Below are 23,885 nucleotides of genomic sequence, written 5' to 3'. Positions count from 1 at the left end.
ATATGTAACCCCCCCCAGCCCCCTTCCTGCAAACACACATAATGCATGAATGCAGGTGGCATCAAGCCGGGGAGAACATAATATTGTGTGTCGTACATCAACCCTGGCCTATATCCTGTTACTATGAGCGATAAGGATCAGCCGAGACCTGCTGTAATTTCCCCTGCTCTGCTCTCCTCACTAGTCATCATCATAACCCCCCTGCCTAACCCCACCTCCACCCCACTCCCGTCTCTCTTTCTCCACTGATTCAGGTTGCTATGACCCCTCAGGACGGTTCATTTCAATTCTCATTAAGTTCCCCCAGCAATTGCCCTTTATTACTCCAATTATCCTTATTATTAATTTCACTTATTAAAAAATGCAGCATTTGCATTTTAAATGAGGTACTCTCTGGCCTCACTACCTTTTTTTTCCCCTTACTCTAGAAACCTAAAGGTTTTTTTGGAGTACTGAGCACAGATCAATGCTCAGAGGTGAAGTGTGACGAAAAAAGAGAGAATGAAAAAATAATTTAGATGAGAGGGAGGGAGGGAGGGAGAGCAGGGGGAGGAGAGAGGACAATGGACTTCATGACCGTTGAAGGCCTGAAATGCTGCCGAGCTAGATGGGAAGGCCCGGGAGAAGAGGGTGGGAGGAAAGACAGAAATTACTAAGGAAGGACTAAAGAAGAACTAAATAGCCCCCCACACCTTCACCATCCTCCCCCCTTGTGTTGTATCATTCGACTGGATTGCAAAAAGATCATACACCCCTTTCATTGCATCTGCTGTATTGCATCTGTGTTCATAGCAGGAAATAGCGAAAGGCTGAAATCAATACCAGCCTGTTGGAGGCTCTGACCACGAGTTGAGAAGTGCTGATGATAAGAAATAAAAAAAAATGATATACAATATTATCTAAAGAACCACTGATAGTGAGGCTACAAATGCCGGGGGGCTTTGCGGTGCACATAAAAAAAAACTTTATGAAAGCACAAAGATGAAGGTGTTTCCTTACCTCAGCTCTTGTCCTACGAGCTCAATAGGAACTGAGAGAGAGAAAAAAAGAGACAGAGAGAGGGTGAGAAAGAGGAGGGGAGAGGAGAAGAAAGATACAGGAAAGGAGAACAAAGGTGAATGACTGCTTAGAAAGCTGTGCTGCTAAAAGAAACTCAGATCAATAAATCACAAATGCATACGAATCCCATGAGGGTTCCTCACAGAAGCTTACACACTGCATGATCAGGAGAAAAAAAAACACAAAACACAGAACACCTACACATTACCAAACGCATATACACACATACAAACACACGCTCACAAAGGCAAGCACAAAACAAACAGGAGCGTAAGTGCTGGCCTCCACAAACATACTGTATGAATAACGCACACGCAAACACACAAAGGCAAATACAGAACCATACATACAGAGGAGAAAACCTAAATCAGCCAAATTGCATAGTGCTGTTCAGAAAAAATGACAATTATATGCAGACTTCAGCAATAAAACATGATTAATTGTTGCACTTTAGTTATCATAATTGGGAAAATGAAATTAAAAGCAAAACTGCCTTCATCAGTAGAAAACAGCACTTCTTTCAGGGACAACTTATAGTAATTGCCTTCAAAACATAAATCAAATCTGCTCACAAACAACAGGACACACACACATACATACATCGCTCTGGGCTAGCTATAAGCATCGATTAGGAGTTGAGCGATAGAACTAGTTTAGAGAAATATCCTGTTTTCATTTGGACTAGACGGGAAAACAATACCATCCTGGAGAATTCAGCTCAGGCTCCGATATCACATGCATTAATCACATGTCAAAAAGACCCCAGGTATCATGATACTTTAAGAGCATAAGAAAAACACACATGCACTCACACACACACACACACACACACACACACACACACACACACACACACACACTGTTGATGTGAGTGCAGCATCTCAGTTTCTCAGTCTTTCATCATGCAGTTGGAATGACTGGACGCCTTCCTGCGCCGTGAACACGCTGTGAACTGTTGCTCTGCTGTCTCGCTTCTAAACATCAAACGCACACACATACACACACATACAAACAAACAGAAACTTGTTCCCATACAAACAAGAATGACACACACATCATTATGTATAAACTTTGAGTACACACTACATTTCAAATATATTTATGTATATTCTGTTGTGCACATCTACAGTTGCTTGCACGCACACACACACACACACACACACACACACACACAGTTTCTGTCCATATACACACACATATGAACACACACAGTCCTGTCTTACTTAAGACTATGAGCTGATACACAGCTGCCAAACTGACCAGCAGATGTTTGATGTTTGTATGTGAAGGAGTGTGAGTGGGTGCATCTCTGTGAGTGAGACATAACGAGTGCTCTACATATCCTACTTTTAAGACCCATCTTAAGCAGTGGCTTAAGGCGAACCAGATGTGTGATTACTTTTAACATGGAGTGTGGTGTAACGTATTGTCTTGTCTCTTGATACCTGCCTAAGGACTACTGATATAGATGATGAGTTTTGCTATAATCTATCATGTTAGCATCTTTGTTACTGATGTACCATCAGTGTATATTGTCCCTTTGAAACACAGAAAAGTAAAACTATTTGAGTGGATGTATAAACTGTTCCAAGGTAGACAAGGCCCTATATGATGGAAAAAACTAACAAACACTCACCTCTGATTCCCTTGGACCGAGTGCGGGTTCGTTTGTCATCACCCTCTACACTCATCTAGGAAGGAGAAAAAATAGGAGAGAGGAGAAACAAGTGTTAAGGAGGATAGAGGAAAGACAGTGTGGAGGAGAAAATGGAGAGAGACTGTATGAGTGGTAATTTCTCAATTCTCTCAATATATTCCTCTACACATCCCGAGTTTATCGTCCTTGCCTACCTCTGCTTCAAAAGAGCTGGTATAATAACCCTCGCTGAGAATGTTCCCATTGAAACACACCAAGGGTAAGACTGACACAAAGACATGATCATATCTTTAAAACAGCACTCCCTCATCCTTCCTTGCCAGCAGTTTTCTCTCTCATCACAGGAAAAAAGATACATACCCGTATACAGTTTTGATGCACCACACCATCAAAAGAGAAAGACAGTCCAAAACAAAAGCTACATGGCATGGAAAGGAAATAAAACCCTGGTGTTTAAGCTACTTTTGAAATCCCCTTTCCTCCCCCACCCTCACTCACACATACTCACACGCTTCGCCTCACCATTACTCTCCCTGTAATTTCCTGCACCTGAGTGGTACACATGATTGTATACTGTGCACAGGCAACAGGCAGCGCTCGTACTGAGGCCATGGCCTCTGTAAGCAGAGGGACTGACAATCATAACTATGCTGAATATAATAATAAAGCAAAAATGGCTGCTAAAAAGCCACTGTAATAACCCTTTTACGAAGACGAGCCGTGTGTGTGGGTGTGTGTGCAAATGAGTGTGTGTACGGAATGCTTTATGCACATTGCTTACTCTTGGCCTGGCTTTTAAGCCACAAAGGAGCAGGTGTTAACCCTGCTGCCTCAAACACACACATTTACACACACACACACACACACACACACACACACACACATATTGACCACGTGCCACACCTCCTCAGTGCTACCTCTCCATGCTCGGAGCTGCTCTCAGTGCACTCTAAAGCTATCAGATGCTTTTTAGACACAATGGAGCCATTAGCTTTGATTACTGGACTCTATTTTTTTTTCTAACGCAGGTCTCCCCTCTTCTCGCTTTCTATCTCCAACTTCCTCCCTCCTGTACATACTCCCTAAACCCCGCCCTCCCCTTTTCACCCCCTTGCTTAGGCACTTAGCTGCTTTGTTGCTTCTCTATAGTCAAGTTGGCACCGCCACAGTAAGATTCAAACACCAAACACGGGGTCCCTGTTTCTCCTCTTTTTTTCTCTGCCTCTCTATTTGGCAATGCCCCTTTCCTGCTAATAGACTACTTATGAAAAGAAGGAGGGTAAGAAGGATGAGAAGAAGATGAAGCACGCTGTTGTTGTTGTTAAAGGCTTTTCTTTTTTCCAGGGGAGGGTGCACTTCATTCATTAGTGTCTAGTGTTTGGCCGGAGGTACAGGTGCAGGCTGGAGCCCCTCCCTTTCCTGCGTGAGTCTCCATTGCCTTGGCCTTGCTCCTCTCTCTCTGTCTCTCTCTCTCTTTCTCATCACCCTGGCCTCAACTCTTTTGATCAAGTGCTGTTAATGTAGAAGTCGTGCAACAAGCAGCAGCTTTGTGCCCTGCCTGAAGGGAGCGGTTGACTCCTTCTGCGCTCCACTCACAGCACTGTGTGGGAAGAGGCTAAGTGTGAAGTGAAGAGTTTTATATGAATGTTTCTAACATAGTTCATAATCTATTTCCTTAAGAGTGTTATAACATATATATATATATATATATATATATATATATATATATATATATATATACATATACACACACACACACATATATGGATGTGTGACCTTTCAGTGAGCAGAGGAATGGTTTGAAAAAAGGCACTAATGTAAGATCTAAGTGGCCAGAACAAAACTAGAAAAAGGGCCTCACTGTCTAACTTTGTCTTTTTCTTCCTCCTTCATTAGAGACACTGATATTTTGAATCATCTGAAAAAGCCTGGCGGTAATTTATAGTCGTAATGCTACATGCTTATGAATTCAGAACTGACTGATAAGAGTGCTAATGAAGGTAAAAGTCAATGAATCAAATGCTAAAGTGGCTGAAAAAGATACACAAATTATGATGCCGAAGCACTTGATATGAGTAAATGTAACCTGGGAGGGAAGGAAAGCAGTATATGTTTGTGGGAGAGAGACAAAAGTGTGCGTGTGTGCTTGTGAATGATGCTAAGGGGCACGCTCCTCCTGCATGAAAAGACTGTATACTATTCTAATACTGCTGTACTTTTTCATCCTCCTTCCTTTGCCTCCTCCTTACATTGATAGTCATCAGATGAATCAAAACCTGGACTGAAAAGGGCCCCTATTGCTTTCATGTTTGCGTAACCATAGTTACACACATTTAAATAGGTAAGCACATCTGAGTTCTCCTCTTTTTCCTGTCCTTTTTCTCAATTCCAGCTCATTAAATTTGTATGAACACAAAGTCACAGCGAGTGAATCCAGATGCAGCGAGGTAGGCATTCACCTGATTTTCATAATCTCTTTCAAAGGGGCCTTTTTAATGTATGTTCAAAACTTGTCCTTTACCTTGTTGTCTTTTAATTCAGCTCCTTGAGTGATGTATGCGTATGGACCTACACAGTGTATGTGTTATGCATAACAGAAAAAAGAGATACAGAAAGAAAAGAGGGGAAAATCTGAAGGAGTTTTGTGGTGAATGTGCGTGAAAGTATGTGTAAATTTAAGAGAGTGCATGCAGGCAAAGCCTTGTGTGTGCATAGCAGCACATGCTTGCGTGTACATCAAGGTTTAACTAGTGTGAAATGTAGTGTGGAATGCCAGCAGAGGAAGAAGAAAAAGAAGGAGGAGGAGGAAGAGGAGGAAGAAGGAGGAGGAAGAGGCAGCTCATCCCTACAGGCTGTGTAGTACATTATCAATTATGTCCTTCTTTGTGTGCAACGGTCGGTGCAGGAGGGCCTCGGCTCTGCTCTGCATTCTGACAGCTCTATGTAAATGGCTGGCTGGGGGCAATGACTTCAGAGAGAAGGTCACCCTTCGTCCCCTGGTGCACATAAATGACTCTTTTATTCATTTTCAGGTTTACAAGAGTAGATGAGGAAAGGAGGGGGTTAAGGTAGGGTGGAGAGACAGGGAGAGGAGTTGCAGAGGAGCATTTACAACTAGTGACGAAGACTGACATCTCCAAAATTACCTGCAGACAGCAGCTGCCAATTACAGCTGCGCTGCACCGTTCCCTCAACAGGCGAACCAAGCTGTGCAGCCTCCATGTTGGATCACCACATGGCAAGCCCTTCCACAGTTTCACTTTAATAATTCACACAAGGAGGAGCGGTGTGAGAGAAGGGAGGAGGGGAGACCACGTTTTTCTCACTTCATATGCAGACGACTATGCATGTGTGACCACATAATGGGTCAGATGTGTGAGTGCTGTCGGTGGTTTGCCATTTATGAATCACCCTGATGTGATTTCAGCAGGCTACGTTCATAACCAAACATTTAACGACTTTCTTCCTCTCTAATGCTGGCTGTCTGTTTCATTCATCTCACTGCAAGTCTAAAAGATAATAAGAAGCTTCAGTGTATCATAAGTGCCAAGCCAAACAGGCGGGGGCTGCCTCAGATGATGTAGTGTTTGAAACAAACGCCTCTTTTCCTCAGCTCCCTCAGCAGCAGAAATCAAACCAAATCAATAAAAGTCATCTCTTCAGATGAACCTAAGCCATCAGAGGGAAGCAAAACTACTTTTACTGGGCCCAGGGGAAACAACCCTCCCCAACCCTTACCCTGCCCCCACCTCACCACTCGTCTCTCTTTCAATCTCCCCTCAATCCCTCCATCTCTTTGTTGAGTGTCACACTCTCAGTTGTGATGCGCAGAAAAAAGGGAATCAGATGTTTTCAGAGAAAAGAAATAACCCTGAAGAGGTAACAATTTGGGTCAGAAATTGCCAACTGAAGAACAGACAAAGGAAGAAAACAGATTTATTGTCAAAAGAGAGGAAAAGAGAAGGACAGGAGAGCATGAATCTTTCTACTCTGCTGATGAGGATGAATATCATAGAGACGGAAAAGTATGAGCAGCTCAAGGACATCCTTCTGAGTTTCTTTTTTATTGTGTTTGAATAAAAAAAAATCCTGTGAAGTGAACTCAGCAGCGGGAAAACGCTGAGCTGTGCTGTGCTGTGCCATGCTGAGCTTAACTAAACTGAACTAAGCTGAACGGGGTGGAAGCAAAGGACAAGGATGGGCAGGGCCAAGCGGGAGATGTGATGTGCTGTTTGATTCATGTTTTTTTCTGTCCAGCGTGGCTTTGCCCCAACACACACACACAGCCTGCCTCCTTTCTCTATCCTCCCCTCTCTCTGTCTCCACCTTTTTTTTTACTTTCCCCGCTGAGTTAGGGATTGGGGAAATGCCCAGGAAGCAGAATCGAGTTGTTGGTGGTGGGGGTTAGGGGTAAAGGGGAGGGGCTGCGGGGCCTTGTCACTCACCATGATTGGTTGACGGCTCTGCAGTCTCTGGGAGGCCTGACAGCGGCTGCTGGTCCTCTCGCCTCGTGTCCACCGCTGGTTCACCAGCTCGCCCCGAAACTCATTTTCTGCCACAGGAAAAGGAAAGGCCAAGGATGAAGGACAAGGGGGGAGGGAAAAAAGGGAGGAAGTGGGTGAGAAAAAGGAAGAGATGGAAAAAAAGGGGGTGAAAAAAGAGAGTTGTCATATTAAATCATCAGCATCAGCACCAAAGGAAGGGGCAATGGTTAAAGAAAGGGTTTGGATAAAGGAAGAGGAGGGTGGGGGCACTACTGTGAGGCTAGGTCGGGGCACTCAAGCATGCTGCAGACACTCCTTTATTAACTAAAGGAATAGTGTGCATGCTTTACACACACAGACACACACATGCATAGGCCCTGCTAAGTGCCCCAGCTGGGGTCCCTGTCAGTCTGCTATTAGAATCAATCAAATTTGCGCATTTTTATCAAGCTTTTCAGGGTGCATATATAAGTGTGTTGGGGGATGGGCATGATAGGAGAGAACATGAGTGGAGAGGGGGTGAAGAATGGTCAGTAAATAATGAATCATCCATAAATCAAGCTTCTTTTTTTTCCTCGCTCTGCTTTTTCATCAAGGTAATAGCTCTTCATTTCATCTCCCTGATCATCCAAGAGAAACATACAAAATCTATTACAAATCCCTTCACTGTTCTTCCTGCAGTTTCAGAGATGTCAGTTATGTAGGTGTTAAACACAAAAGTGTGAAGTTGTCCTAATTGTCGAGGAGTTTCTTCCCCTGGCGTAGCCTCAGTTTAGAGTTCAGGCAGCATGCGGAGTGTTTTTCAATGAATGCCCAAGGCTGAACTTTTCAACTGGTGGAGCTTTAACACGTTTTAGCTGAGAGACATATCACACAAGCTTTAACACAGCCGGATGTCACTCTGTCATTCTGCTTTGTTTTTTTATACCTTGCTTAGCTGGTACAGTGAAATCTGATTCTTTTACTGATACATATATATGCATCTGTAACCTTTAGCTTTCACCTTTATATGGACTGTGTGTCTTTGCAGCAGGCGGCAGAACACTGTGAAAGAGGAAGTGCCCTTGAGTTTATAGTGACTCCTTTTCTGTATGAGGTAACTATTTATCAGTTCTTAAGAACATCTTAGTGAAAATAACACTCAAAACAGACCAAGGTTTGGGTCAGTGCACTTTAAATCCACTCTATTGAAAATGTAAATTGCAATAGCAATACTGTAAGAGTAATCATTCATGATTCATGGTTTTTACAGTGTAAATTCAAGGAAAATGTTATAATTACTTGAATTTTGACATTAAAATTCATTGAATGGTCAAAATTTAAATGAAATGACTACAGTTATACAGAGCTTTCAAAGATCCTGCCATGGTCTTGAGACCTGAAAAACATAAACCTCTTTAGACTTAATTGTGGGCATAAATCCCTGGCCTTTGTAGAGTGCAAGCTGCATCTGTCCATCTAATTTTCTTCTGTATTATCTCTACCTTTTCATCTCCCTTCTCGCTACTTTCAAAGATACAGTAAGAGTTAATTCCCTTAACATGAAAAAGGAGATACTGTCCTGCATGTGAACCCACAGTGCATGAAAAGTGCACGCTAAAAGCAGTGCCAATCTCAAAGCAAACAGGCACGGAGACAACAAAAGGCTGTATGTCCGTATCCGAAGGGTCCCAAAGCAAGACCGGCCCTACCCTTGATCCCCCTGACCCCCCTTCCTCCTAGTTCTCCTCCTCCTCCTCCTCCTCCTTTCCACCATCAAATTCTCATCCCCGCACCCATCTCTTACTTTGCCCATTACATGCAAACCTCGCCAAAGCCCAGCCAGCACTCTACAAAACGCTTGTTTATCAACTTTCACTCCCCCTCAGCGAAAAAGTGATTACTACAGCAATACTGTTCGTCTGCATCTCTATCTCTGTCTCAGCTATCTCTGTCTCTCTGTCTCCATGCATGCACACACAAGCTCACAACCTCTTTCTTGTTTTTTTTTTGTCCCTCTTTTAAAGTGAAGTGAAGTGAGCATCTGTCCTGTATTGTTGGTTTGGGGACAGCGGCGCGACCAAGGAGCCGAGAGACATTCCTAAATGCCAAATATATAACAGTACTCTATTAGGACACATTGCCTGAGGCCATGCGTCACTGTCCCTGCTCACTTTATTCAGTCCTGAGCCACTGCTCCAGCTTTCTCTACAGTCCACACCATGCAGAGAGAGAAAATACGCTTGGACATTTTCAACTTGTAGGAGATTATCAGATCAGTGCGTTTTTATAAAATTAGGTTATTAATCACAGAAAGGCCCCCTAAACTGACCTCACAAGTGCTTTACATGTTTTCATTTGTTTTATGTAAAAATCTGAACATCTGGATCTATCTAAAATGAAAAAAAAAAAAAAAAACACAACAAAAACGAATTTGAGCCTCATCCACTTATGGTACGTGTTCTCTTATTCTTTGATCAGCTGCTGCTCATTCCCACCTAAAAGACGCACAGCTCGTTATTTTGCAGCGAAAATTGGAGGAGTATGAGACAATTAGGTGTTCACAGGGGAGGTTTGGTTAATCAGGAGTGGAGGGGGCCAGGGGGAGAAACTGGGGGGTTGGGGTGTCTGGGAGGGGTAGTTGAATACAAAATGAAAGGATTAAAAATTGTATTTTCCTGCCAGGGTTCTGCATTTTTATCTGAGCCTGAGTTGGTGAGAGGAAACTGTAGTGTAAAGTTTAAAACATCTGTCCCCTCTCTCTACAATAATGCAATTTGATTCCATTATAAAAAATTAATTAAATGAAAAAAAAAAAAAAGACAGAAACAGAAAAAAACAAAGTTTGGGCTAAAGTAATTCCATTATAGGCCTGCAGCTTACTATACTGGGACAATGGGGCAAAGAGGCCTAAATCCATAGTTAGATTAAATATCAGGGTGAACTGTCTGTAACAGTATTAGTGTACATACAGGGCCGGGGCCAGCTGTACCACCCCTGGTCCTGTTAAGCAGGATTTAGAGACAACTTAGTGTGATTACAGCAAGCCAGTCAGAAAAGACAGAAATCAAAAGTTGTGTGGTGGTACATCTCCTATTACTCACTGGTTTCTTTGTGCCACAGGAGGGAAAAAAGTAATTTGTGACCAGATTATCTCACAGATGTAACAATAGGATTTGATATGTATGGATAAGTATTTGGAAAAACAATAATCATTAAGTGATTCTTTCAAAACCATCATTAGAGGTTAAAAAAAAAACTCTGGCTGTACAGTTAAAAAAAGAGGAAAATAAAGAAGCAGAGCACTTTGTAAGACTAACACAAAGTGTGTGTGTGTGTGTGTGTGTGTGTGTGTGTGTGTGTGTGTGTGTGTGTGTGTGTGTGAGAGAGAGAGAGAGAGAGATGTAGGACGGCCTTATCAGTTAAAGGAGTTATAGGGGTTAGGGTGTGGAAGACAGCACCATGGTAACCAGCTTTTGGAGGAGCTCCCCTGAGGGCGCACCCTGACCCCAGAAACAACAGAAGCACGTCACTGCTGCTTAGAAAACATAACGCTAACTGCAGGGATTTGTTGTGCACCTGAAAGTGCTCAGCCTAAGGCAGCAGTTTGTGATGTTACAAACAGTTCTGCGTGTCATGCTCTTCTTTCCGCTCGTCTGAGAATTATGCACATTTGGCCGAAATGTAGAGCTTACTTTTTAATTAATTTTCATTTCTTTATTTATTTTCCTTTTAATGCAGGGCATGAAATTCATTATTTCCAGGCTTTCATTTTAAATGCCTCCTCTCCATTCAAAGCTTGGCCGACCCTGACCTTTGCTTGTATTGCTTAGATTTCTGATAGGCTTTGAATGACGAGGGTGCAATTTGGCCCCAGCTGCTCCTCCAACATGTTTATTGCACTCCCTCCTCCGGCACCTGCTGTCCTCACCATGGGCTATTCAACCCTTCATAAATAGAGAGGTTTCCTAACACGGTAACTAAAAAAAAAAGGAGAGGAGGAAGAAAAAAAAAAAAAAAAAAAAAAAAAAACAGAAGCAACTTCATATCTGAGGCTGCTCTACATGCAGCTCTATACTTTGTGGTTATTGCCTCAACCGACGGCATAAGGCACCAATAACCTAATTCTGTAATCCTCTGAAACTAGGCTACATTTCACAGGAGAAGTAAGCAGAAGAAAAACAATAGGTATTTTATCATTTTTGCCTATGCTGCATTAATCTCATGTTAAGTATTTTCTATTTTGAGCTTGACAATACACTTTCCACTTGATTAGTAGTGAGGGCTATTCCACTGTTTTGCACATTTTCATGGGATTCACCTAAATATTCTATATTCAACAAAATCAGAAGAATATACCTGCACAGCTTTAAAGCATCATCACCCCTACCATTATCACCATCAGCACAACATGAACAAAAAACAACATTTCATTAAGTATTTTTTTTTATCATTAACCCAAAAACAATGCTTCCCGAAAGAGTCTAACTTGTTTTATTGAGTTTGATGTTAAAGAGTAGTAAAGGACATTAAACTAAGTTCAGATGTTTGTTTGTTTTGTTTTTTTTTTTTTTTAAATCTTCATCCTCTTTATCCCTGCTGATATAACCCTGAAAGATTTTCTAACAGCTGAAGTTGGTCTGTTAAAGATCAAGAGATATCGACCACCAGCCCAGGTTCTACTACAACAAGGATGGGGAGAAACTTAAGAGCGGCTGGCAATAACACTGTGTGTATCATCATCCCTCATCTCTTTCCTCCATCTTAGGACGCAGGTGCTTTGACAGACCGTGAGGCGCACACAGCACATTACGTGGCCATCTAAGCAAAGCAAAGACTAGGGGGATAGTAAAGAAAACACAACGCACGGCTCACGTTATGCGCCACGCACGGTCTCGGGACGAATCCGACAAGATGATCACTTGGAAAAATCCGGCGAAATGTGCAGCTCGAGTCTGCCTCCGACGCCCGGTGTTTATTTCTAGTGCGCTTCTAAGGACTTTTTATCTGCGCACCACTAAAGGCGGCTGACATTTGAAGAGAGCATCTCTGTTTTTTGCTGCAGAGGATCAAATGGCCAACCCCTCCCTCCCCACCCTCCCTCTCTCTCTCTCTCTCTCTCTCTCTCTCTGAAACACACACACTCCATCCTTCCAGCCATCCTTCCATCCATCTGTCCGTGTGCGTCCTGTTCAACGCCCACTGTAACATCATAATAACAGAACTGCCATTTGGTGCTGAACTCTAGATAGATACCAGACTTTACTATAACAGCCCACGAAAGGGAGAAATGGCTCATAACGTGCAGTGGTGGTGTAGTAGTCACTGTGGTGTGACGAGTACAGTAAACGGGCTATTTAATCCTGGAGATAGAAGGTGAAACTAGAGGACAGAGTGGAGAAGCGCTATCGAATACACATCATGTGTGACTCAGTCCGTTAAGAGAGCATTCAAAATACTACTATAAGGTCCATTTTTAGACCGGGTGTGTGTTTTCTCAAGCCCACACACTGATGAAGTATCCAACAGAGGCAGAAGTGGGTAAACACGCATCACTGTCCTTCTGAGAAAGCGCCATAGTTGGCTTATAGTTGTAAATATGAACAAGATTAAAGGTCAAAAACAGCCAATGCTATGGGACTGGAAATGCGCTATGACCGCGGATCCGTTCTGGAAATCAAAATAAAATGAGTAAACAGACCAGTACTTTTAAAAAAAATGAAAACAAATATACTAAAGCTGTCCAGAACGCAGCAGTAGATAAGTTTTAATTCACAAGAAAAGGAAACTTCAATGTATGAAAATCTGAAAACAGCACTAATCCTGTCAAAATCACATAGCAGGTGATGCTTTTACATACTGCAAAGATGCGGCCAAGCATCAAAGTTACTGAGAAAAAGATCAGATAATTCGTTTTTCAATATAATAAATCCATGTGAAAGCTTACATCAAAGCAGAATCATCATTTATTTCTGATTACCTGGATTCAATAATATTTCCTTTGGGGGTTTGGCGCTGCGTCCTTGTTGTGTTTTCAGAGTTGCAGGTCGCTGTCAAGTAGTTTGTTAAAATATATCCCGAGTAAAGGTTTATAAAACGTTCATCTATCCCGCTACAAATGTCCAGATATGATAAATTAGAGCGAGCGAGCGTTTCCGGGCGGCCTCTCCTACAGCGCTCCGCGGCGCACAGCTCCGGATCCAGGCGTTAAGATGTTACTTGTTTGTAAGCAAAAACATGGCTTCATTTGCCTTTGTCAGCGAGAAAAAACGTAATATTGACTTACCTTTCCCTCATGAGCCATTGTACACCCCCCTCCTCCATCCCCTCTCCTCCCTCCGCCCTTTGCCATGACATCACGGAAGCTGTAGTAAAACCTCCAGTATCAGATGGGCAGGGCTTGAGGTCCCCCCCTTACTACTCACTAACTCAATGGGCATATGTACACACACTCTCTCTCTGACTTTCTCCCCCTCCTCTCTCTCTCTCTCTCTCTCTCTCTCTCTCTCGCTCTTTCTCTCTCTCTCTCTCTCTTCTCTATATATGTGACAAGTTAAAACCAAACTAAAACTCTACATAATATCCCTAAGAATAAAGAAGAAAAACCAGTTCCATAACATGCCCCCCCCCCCCCCCCCCCCAAAAAAAAAAAAAAAAAAAAAAAAAACACTTTAAAGATCACAAACAGCCTGTACACAGTAAGTAAGAAAGCATCTCTGTGGAGTCCACAAGACGAAGCCAACACAACATTACACACCAGAATGAGCTCATATTTTATAGATTTCACCCGCTGACAAGTTCTTGATGTTCCGCAAATGCATTATAGAGGTTATAGCTACTGTAATCCGTCACCCCCCACACATCCTGGAAAGTGGTACCGTCCAATAATTCATTCAGGGGACATTTTTTTTCCAGGACTGGGAATTGATGTAGTAGTTGTATGCAGAGTTAGTATATGCGCTGCGCACTGACAGGATCTGATAATTTCTCCATATGGAAAGAGAGGTTTTAACGACATATATAGAGGCATGTCTCCGAGGGAGCTTTAGTAAAATTATTTATGCTCTGGGGAGGTGAGAAGATGGAAGTGAAACAGAAATGTGATATCAATTTAAATTATCAGTGGAAAAAACATGGTGCTGAATAATTGTTTTGGGGGAAAATATATATGTACCAGGGAGAAATGGTTTGCGGTTTTGACGCCACTCAGGTGTTTAAGGAAGATTGATCGCTGTCTCGAAAGTTAACGATAGTTTAGGAAACTCATTGGGAGAATAATACCAACTGTCAGAGCAGCACGAAACAACAAACAGTCAGTCTTAATAGTATAACTTGGAGTCACTCCCAAATGTTGCTCACACCGTGGTTTTGCTTTGCTGTTTTGAAACCATTAGTGGAAATGACAACCATTCATTACAAGCCATTTGAGAATAGTCCCCACAAATGCCATCCTTTATCTGCTGTCTCCACGCCGCGTACGCAGGGAATATTCAAAAAGCCCAACCTTCAGCTTTCAGAAATTCTATTAAATTCTTATCTCTTTGCAGCAGGCTCTTTTTGTGCAATCCCATTGTTATGCATTGGAGCTGAAATCAATCACCGGCCGTGCACGCCGCATCAGTATGATTTCAGTCTGTGGGTGCGGAGAGGATTCACACACAACAACAGCATCGACAATCGAATAAACAAAAGAGGGAAATATGAAAAATCCAAATCGGAACCCGGGCGATGATCCAGGACAGGGACCATATGAAAAAGTTGAGCGTATGGGTCAGGTGCAGATGTAAACCCAGAGGCCAGAGGAGCTCCGAGGCCCGAGTCCGACATATGTGTGTGTGTGTGTGTGTGTGTGTGTGTGTGTGTGTGTGTGTGTGTGTGTGTGTGTGTGAAAGGTGCAGATGTCCGAAAGAAAATTCATGAAACTACAGAGGTGCGCTCACGGTACTTTTACTTTGCCGTGAGTTCAGAACTACGGACAGCTCCAAAGTGCTGAGCCAGTGTTGTTGTGAGTGGTCAGGACCGTGGACAGCTCAGCCGTGGATGGCCCGCTCACGCTCGCGGGCCTGCACAATACCTTACGTAAGCTTATTGTGAAGGTAACAAAGCCTTTTGTCCGCACCGTGTTCTGCTCAACTATCTGCCTCATTAGGTGGAACATTGGCCTGGGTTTAATTGCATTACACAAAACTATTCTTGATACTAATTCTAAATGATTTATTTTTATTTTCAAAATTAATTACTTCATTGCCATCGTCGCAAGTTGTTTTTAATTCCCAACTTTTCTCTTTTTTATTTTTCAGGCTAAGCTTCAGTTATGAAACTGAAGAAGCATTAGCAGAAAAACTTTTTCCTCCGCTGTTCCAAAGTCTGTGTGCAGATGCAGATGGCGCAGAGGCCTGCACAAATGAATGGTCTCGTCACTGCAGACCCAGTTGTATGGTGGCTATATTGTGCATAGACGGGCCTGGGCCGCCAGTATAAATATTACATGGGGCAGCAGCTGACTGAGCGCTAGGTTGGGACCTGGGAGGCCCCTATAGTCCCTCGACAGATGGAACAAGCCGACAGACTAACACAACAAAAAAGTTTTTAATAAGCCCGCAGCTTGGCATTGTCCCCACGGTACCGGGGCCACACGGTCCCCTAGGGGACCAACTGTCCTTTGTGTGGCCAGGGGTCGAAGTTTAGCATCAGTTATAGGCTGAGGAGAAGTTCACAAAGTTTATTTAGAAATGTTTCTGTCTCAAGACTTTGCCCTTCAGCCTGTTGTAGGAAGTCCACTGAAGTGAAGTTTCACAGTTATAGCTGGTGTGATGAGACTGAACTATAAGCCTCTTTTAATCCCGCACAGCGACGGGTACAATGTCCTCAAAACGGCTTATATTTTTAACGTACCCTGCTGTCTCACTAGTTTTTAAAAGCTTACTTTAAATACATTCCGGTATACGACCGATATTAATATGCTGCATTAAATCTCGCAAATACTGCTTCATAAAGTTATGAGACAAGCAGGTTTCGCGCTTAGACAAACTCAACTGCGCAACTGTCAGAATAAAAACAGACGCCGAAACAAAGTTACACAAAGTTCAACTAACTTCAATGTAATCAGTCCAAGTAAAACAATGATACGAACCTAGAAAAGTGCGACACAGCTTCATCTTTGCGGTCATCGTCTTTTTTTCTCTTCAGTTCCGCAGCGACCGCCAAGTGCTGCTGCTAAGTTTACTTCTGCCGAACAAGTTGAACAAACTTTGGTTCAACTTCCCCGGCCGGGGAGAGGGGGGCCGCTGGGCGGGACGCCCACCTGACCGACACTCCTGAAGAGCCTATGGCAGGGCGCCGTGGCCTCCTGCTGCCGGGAGCTGGACCAATCCCAGCTTCCCAGTCTCAGCTTTCAACAACAATAGCCCGAACGACAACAAAGAGCATCTGCTGCGCCCGGCTGAGCAGGCAACTTCTCACACTCACTAAGCTCCTTCAGACATCTGATTTAGACAATGTAAAAGCTCGACTCTGTCACCCAGCTCATTCTATAACTGAATTTGTTCACTGCTATGAAACATGAACTGTTTTACTTTATACCTGGCCAGATTTTAAGAAGTTCAAACACACTGAAGTTTGACCTGTACCAAAGTTTGAAAATACAACAGAACTTAAGTTGATGAAAAGAATCAAAAGTACATCCACCATATTAGTTATCACACTATTCTTCAAAAGGAAAAGGTATAAATCCTTTCTAAATTATCTGTCATTAAGTTTTTCATCAGGTCGCTAATCTTCACATTTGGTCACATCTCTGCTCATTTTCTCATTTTGTCACTTGCTGTTTGTCTTCAGGCCTGAAACACCCTCCTTGATCAAAAGTGACCAAATTTACCAGATGTACAGCTAATTTAGGTGACTTAGAAGAACATTTTCACTCTAACTCCAGGCCTATTCAGTGTGTCTGTGTCTGGGACAGACAGACAGTTCCTCCCTCCCTATAGCAGATGGTCTGCCAGATAATGAGCTCTCCCATTGCTTGCTCCCATTACCCCCATCCCCATCTCTCCAAGATGTAATGGGGGGTAAACCAACCTAAACACATTCTGCTGCTTCTCTCTGTTGAATTGTACACTATGCACATTTCCTTTTGTTAGTTCATTATTAAAAAATAAAAAAGATTTCTGCATAGACATATTTAAGCCATGTATAGCCTATTTATAAATGTTTTACTCAAATGTAAGCTAAAATCAGCCTTCACTGTTTATTATAACTTTAACTTAAATAAAACCACAAAACTAACTATACTAAACCAAATTGTCAGATTATCTGAACTACATACAGGCTGCATACAGAGGTGCACAGTTACAATGAATAATTTACAAGTTGATCAAATTACAAGAAAATCAGTTCATACATTCAGTGATTTTTGAAGAATGAAATTTCCATCTGTAATGTGATGAGACCATATATCTGCTTCTTTTTGTCAAAAGTCAAAGTAAAAAAGATGTTCTTTTAGGTGACACCAACTTGTGACACAATTTGTTTTTCCACCCTTTCTTCAAAGGTTTTTTTAATTCATAAGCTACATAACTGGGAAAACAATGCATGGGAAATAGTCATTAATTGCCAACTGAATAATTAAATAAAGTGAAACTAAACTCTCTAATAGAGTTGATAAAAATTCATCTCAGTGACACACTGCAAGCACAAACTAAACTCAACCAAACTCAACTAAAACAAAGTAACCTCAAATACAGTCTTGATGAGCCACATGAACTGTGTGAAGTTAAATTCATGTAAAAAAAAAAAAAAAAAAAATCCAGCACAATTATTTACACTTTAAATTTAAACTGTAGTAAATTAAGTAAATAAGTAATTTTAAAGTGCAAGAGAAAAACTAAACTATACAATACCTATACAATTTTTTGGCATGAACTTTGACACTCAACTAAAATAATTTAATCCATTTTAACCCCAAATTACTGTAACATACACATCTAAATAAACCTAAACTTCCACCAAACTGATATACAGGAAACTTATGAGCCTGGATTATTTTTACTAAAAAAAACCCAAACAGAGCTGAATTTACTCCTAACTTATAGTGACTCTGCTGTATTGTTTTACTAAATGCATTTAAAGTTCTGAATTGTAGCACTGTTTTCCAGCCTTTAAACCATGGGGTGTTATCCTTATCATCTAGTAACCTACAGTGTATAAACATTAAGCTGTTGTAACAGTGCTCCTACTGTACTGAATATATTTCTCAAGGAAATAAATCCCCTTTCTACATCCTTTCAATCCCCAGCCCTGCTTCCTTGGCAAAAAAAAAGCAAAAGAAACACACATATAATGAATTCACTGCTTATTAAATTGGCTTTTGGTGTACGTGGACAAAGAAGGTGTCGCTGTTAAGGAGGACTGCTGGGTCTCCGCTAATGCCACGGTAAGTTTTTATCTGAGGATGCCAGACAGCCTCTTGTATTCTTCGTGAGCACGGTGCTCTCATTAGCCTATTAACTTCACTATTCACCCCCACCCTTCTGTTCCACTACTCAGATAGGACCCAACACACACGCACACACACGTATACGTACAACTCGTTCAAAGGAACATGCAGACCCACAGAAATGAATGCATACACAAAAATACAACCACACACACATCCCCCTCCTCTTATTCTCTGCACGGCATAACAAGCAGCTGAACTCTGACATAGCCTCCAGCTGTCCTGGAGACGATGGCGACAATAAAGTTTAAACAAATACGCACACACACATAAACACACATACTGGAGAGCAGGAAACAGGACCTTGTTGAGAAAATGACCCGCGTGAGTTAATTAATGGAAATTTCACTCCATCTTTATCATCATCATTATTCAAAAGTCCTCTTAAATGTTCACTCCTACGCTTTCATTATCATTATTCAGCATCTCGGATAAAAAAGAACTTTCGACAGAGCTGGTGGAGAGACAAAAGGGTCACCACGCTGCTGGAAGGGAAAAGTTTTCCCTTTAATAAATGTGCAGATTTGTGTTTGAAGTAATAATAAAAGTGGAAGTTGTGTATAATTTTTGGAAACACTTAAGAACTTTGATCTCACAAGATGTGTATGTGTGTGTCTGTTGGATTTAGACACACTCATAAACACACACACACACACACACACACACACAGGGTTTGCGCACAGATGGACATTTGACATCAGAGTCCTGCTCTTGGTCTTGTGATAACAATCGGGTTCATAACACGATGGCTTTATTGCCCTCCCTTTCCTCACTCACTCTCTCTCTCTTTCCCTCTCACTCTACTATCCCTCTCTCACTTTCACACCCCCAACCTCGCTCCTTCTTTCTCTCTAACATCCATGCAGCATGATCATACCCATATCTGTCAACTCCCATTAGACACAGCTAAGTGCTTCACTCACTTATATACAGTATAAGGAAGAGATTTATATATAAAAAAACCTCTTCATTTAAACCTTCATCCAACATACCATGATTGTTAACATAATCAACTTTGGTGGTGTATAAAAATATACCCTGCTGCTTTTTAACATGATGAAGACACAAACTGCCTCTGGCTCTTCATTACTCACTTATTACACTTCTATTTCCTCTCTCTTTTGTGGGAGTTATGAATTTTTAACAGGCACACGTACATACACTTGAAGTGAAAGGAAGTGTGTTAGGAAAGGCCAAGAAACAGACAAAGTTTGGTCTGGATGCCACTTTGGATGACCGTCATCTCTACAGACATCCTCCACGCTGTTTTTTTTTTTTTTTCAACCCACCCGATCCACAGCTTGGGTATCCCCACTGGGGGGGTGAGGGGGGTGGGGGGGGTGTTCTGTGCGGGGGGTGTTCTGTCGAATGGGGTCAGCTCTGCCAAAAGGCATCACATCGCTGCACTCCTCCACGCATCGTCTGCTTCTCTGTCTGTCCGCTGTACCTCTCCGTCACTTCACCTGTCAGTTAGACAAATCTGGAGTTTTTTCCTTCCTCAAGCTTGATGTGAATCTCTTAATCTGAGTGCTGAAAGGCCTCAAGACATGCAGCATCTGAGGGAATTGTAAATAACCAAACACACACCCCTGTCCCACCACACACACACACACACACACACACACACACACACACACACACACACACACACACCCCTCCTTTTCCACCCTGCGGTCCAGACTAGCATCACGGCCCCTCACACCCTCCTCCCCTGTGTCCCCACATTCTCACCCTCCCATCCGTGATGCAGTCGACTCCCTGACCCCCCGTCACCCTTCCAAAGTCACTGAGTCACATTCTTTGAGGCTTCCCCTCTGCTGATTTCTTCTCTTTTTTGTCTCCGTCTGGAGTCTCTGCCTCTCTTCTCCACACTTGACCCTCCCCGTCTCTTTGTACCCCTTTCCCATCCTGTCACTCTCCCTCTGCTCACAAACACTATTTTCATCTTTTCTTCTTCTTTTCTCTCTCCACTTCTCTTTTCTTTCCCCAGTCTTTCCCCATCTTTAGCCCTCTCCCTTTTTCCCCCCTCTCTACCTCCTGTGCTCACCCGGCAGCAGCAGGCTGGGCAAATATGCACCCTGAGCAGCGGTAAATACAGGCAGCACTTCACAAACAAGGCCTGATTACAATGACAAAGGCTGCCACACTTTAGGGAGGAGCTTGGAGCAATTTGGAGGCTGCGGGGGCCATTGAGCGAGTGGCATACTTAATGGGCTTTGTGTGCCAGAAGAAAAGGGTCTGAGCTTCTGGGCCCAGCTGTCACTATGGAAAATATCAGACTGACACAGCACCCGACGCTCTTTGGCTTGCTCTCTTTTCTTCTTTCAACCCCCTCCTCCCTCCACACTTCTCTTTCCACTCTTTTTTCTCTAGTTAGTGAGCACAAAAAAGTGAAAGCTGTTGGAAAGAAAGAAAAAAACTAAATGAGAAGTCCCTCTCTTGATCTCACACATGCACACACACACACACACACACACACACAAACACACATACAGGGGGAGAAAAGCAAGTAAGCGGTCTTGGTCACACATGCACACACTCACATGCACAGACGCACTCACAAATATAATGCACAGTAGGCTGACACTGCACCAATTATTCAAACCTTAAACCCAGAGGGATAAATGACATTATTACATTTCACTACTTAATTATGTGTGTGGATAGTTACTAAGCGTTAGCCATCATGCATGCATAATGCAGCAAGATATAGTCACTTTGCTTCATAAAGCACCCTTTCATTGCCAAATGCACTGCAGAAGAAAAACAAATTAATAGATATGCAGTGTGAAAAAATGCATATACACATATTAACTACAAATATATGAGGGTTAGGCCTAAGTCTGCAAAAATAGCTTGAACCTTTAGTGGATTTCCAGCAGTGCCAAACGACAGTTTATTTTCTGGAAATGATTTTTCTGCAGTGATAATAGGTTTGGCTCGATAACAAAGAATAAAAGATCCTCTGAAGCAGCTCTCTGTTACGCTTTCTGAATCCATGTACGTAAAGAAGCGCTCACACTCCAGATCCAACTGTATTACACCAGCTCTGTGACTTATGGCACTGTAACACGGAGCATAATACACACACCCACGCACGTACACAAGTTTATGCGCAAGCAAAGCGCGCACTTACAGCTAAACAGACACAAACACATGCACGCAGAGCCGCGGAGCGCTGCATTATTGAAACACGGCACAAAAGCCAGAGTTGGATGTTGTTTCACCTAATCTCTTTGATACCACTGTGGTGCTGCTAAGCTCCAGAAAATCAGCTTAGCAGATGTCCTAAAGTGTAGGTGGCTTGTTTCATGAGGCAAGAGAAGAAAACGCTACAAGAAGAAGAAGAAGAAGTAGTGAAAGAGGGTGGGTGGGGGCAGGGCCACAGATTTGGAACAGGGCCCTGACGAGTCCAACTCAATCCCCTTTTTGCTCGTGTCTGCCAGGCACAGTTGTTCCAGCAAAGTAGAAATCCTTTTTTTTCTCAATTCACCCTTCATTCCATCTTTTCTTCCTCCCCCGACCCCTCACTTTTCACAGTGCTCACATTACTGTAGGTTATTTTTCCTTAATCTGCAAGCCAGAAAAGTTGTTGCAGCACTTGTGATAATTATCATAATAAGTGTTTCTTTCACAACGTTGCACATGCTGCTTTCCCTGCAAGCCCTAACCTGTGCTCAGATGTCAGCTGATTGCCGTCACAGCCTATACAAATACACATGCACCCCCCCCCCCCCCCCCCCCCCCCCCCGACACACACACACACGCACGCATGCATTATCAGCATGAGTGAGACATCTGTATGCAAATGTCATTATGTTGGATGGGAGGAGGTTTGGAGTGGGCAATGATGTTATGCTAGTGAAGGAGGGACTGAAGAAGGTCGGACTCTAAAGGAGTGCATGTCAAGAGCTGGAGCACACACACACACACACATGTGCGCACACACATTGTGTGTGTGTGTGTGTGTGTGTGTATATATATGTGTGTGTGTGTTTGTATCAGGGCTGGCAAAATTAACGCGGATTAATCCATCATCATGATTAATCTGATTAAAAAATTTTAATGCAGTTAACCCATCTGCAGCGCAGAATGACTCTGAATGTCTCTGCTAATGTATTTGGGGCAGTTTGTCCAAGCAGAGTTAGCGTCCCACATGCACAAATGAGTAGTTGATCCGGTAGTAACAGGCAGCAGAACCAACCCATCAAGTTGTTTTGCTGAAACTGTTGCAAGTGTTTAATAAACATGTTAAGTGCATATATATTCCATTCTTTTATGAGTCTGTTTGCTCATGCAAAATGAAACACAATTAATATGGATTAAAAATGAATTATATTTAATCGCGATTAATCAAAATTAATCCACAGCGGCCCTGTGATTAATTTGATAAAAAATTTTATTGTTTGACAGCACTAATATATATCAGTCCCTCCAGGAATTTGCGATGTTGCGATCGCAACTATTAAAGCAAATTCAAGCAATCACCACGAATTCTGCGCGGCGCGCAATTCGTCCAATCACCACGAATTTTCCGCAAATTTGACTAATCACCTTAGCTCCCTTTCGCCCACCCCCTCGACATGGCACGTACGACATCACATTTACTTCCTTGTTGACGGTTGAGAAGATGAAGACAAAACACTCACATTTACCGAGAAATATCACTGCCAAAGTTCAAATGTGTTACACAAAAGCGTGGGTATACTGTTCTGCACTGCCTGCAATATTGTGGTGAAACACAAACGAAAGTCGCCCGCGACACTTTTCAACCACAAAACATGCTAGGAGAATGGCTGAAACTGGAAGGGGACAGACGAGACAAGTCACAGTGACAGAGGCTGTTGGATCCAGAACGATAGCAGGAGCTGAAGGGATCAAGGTTAGCGCGGATATACTCTGTAAGGCAATATAAGCGAAGAATAAATGACTTGTAGAGGCATGCTTTCCTTTCTGTGTATTGTGTGTGTGTGTGTGTGTGTGTGTGCGTGAGGGAGTGCAAGCGCAAGTCTGTGTGTGAAGTTAAAAAACTTCACAAACAAAAATATTCGTTAAAGTTGGTGTTAATATTAATGTTTACTCTTATGTGCTAGAAAGCAACCCAAGTTTAGCTGCCCTGTGTGCCTGTCTCTCTCTGTGTGTATGTGTACTCTGTGTATGCATGTCTCTCTCCATGTGCATGTGAGTCTGTGTGTGTGCATGTCTCTCTCTA

The 23,885-nt window shown here is 42.7% G+C and overlaps 1 protein-coding gene across 7 annotated transcripts in view; it reads right to left on the bottom strand.

Annotated features, from left to right (window-relative positions):
• myt1b (myelin transcription factor 1b) overlaps positions 1-23,885 on the bottom strand; it is a 104,976-nt gene that overhangs the window by 23,327 nt on the left and 57,764 nt on the right. For 2 of the 7 annotated variants that reach the window (XM_030138709.1, XM_030138703.1), the window contains exons 1-4: positions 16,313-16,411; positions 7,162-7,268; positions 2,696-2,750; positions 1,000-1,030 (exon numbers count right to left, since the gene is read on the bottom strand). In XM_030138709.1, coding sequence (XP_029994569.1) covers positions 1,000-1,030; positions 2,696-2,750; positions 7,162-7,268; positions 16,313-16,349 — 230 coding nt within the window. In that variant the 5' untranslated portion in view covers positions 16,350-16,411. Of the gene's footprint in view, positions 1-999; positions 1,031-2,695; positions 2,751-7,161; positions 7,269-12,047; positions 12,176-13,159; positions 13,430-13,465; positions 13,497-16,312; positions 16,412-23,885 lie in introns of those variants that run through there. The other 5 variants (XM_030138702.1, XM_030138708.1, XM_030138706.1 and 2 more) reach the window with 4 other exon arrangements.

The sequence above is a fragment of the Sphaeramia orbicularis genome, chromosome 7 (genome assembly GCF_902148855.1).
Source record: "Sphaeramia orbicularis chromosome 7, fSphaOr1.1, whole genome shotgun sequence".
NCBI lineage: Eukaryota > Metazoa > Chordata > Actinopteri > Kurtiformes > Apogonidae > Sphaeramia > Sphaeramia orbicularis.
This window is presented reverse-complemented; position numbering and strand designations above follow the sequence as displayed.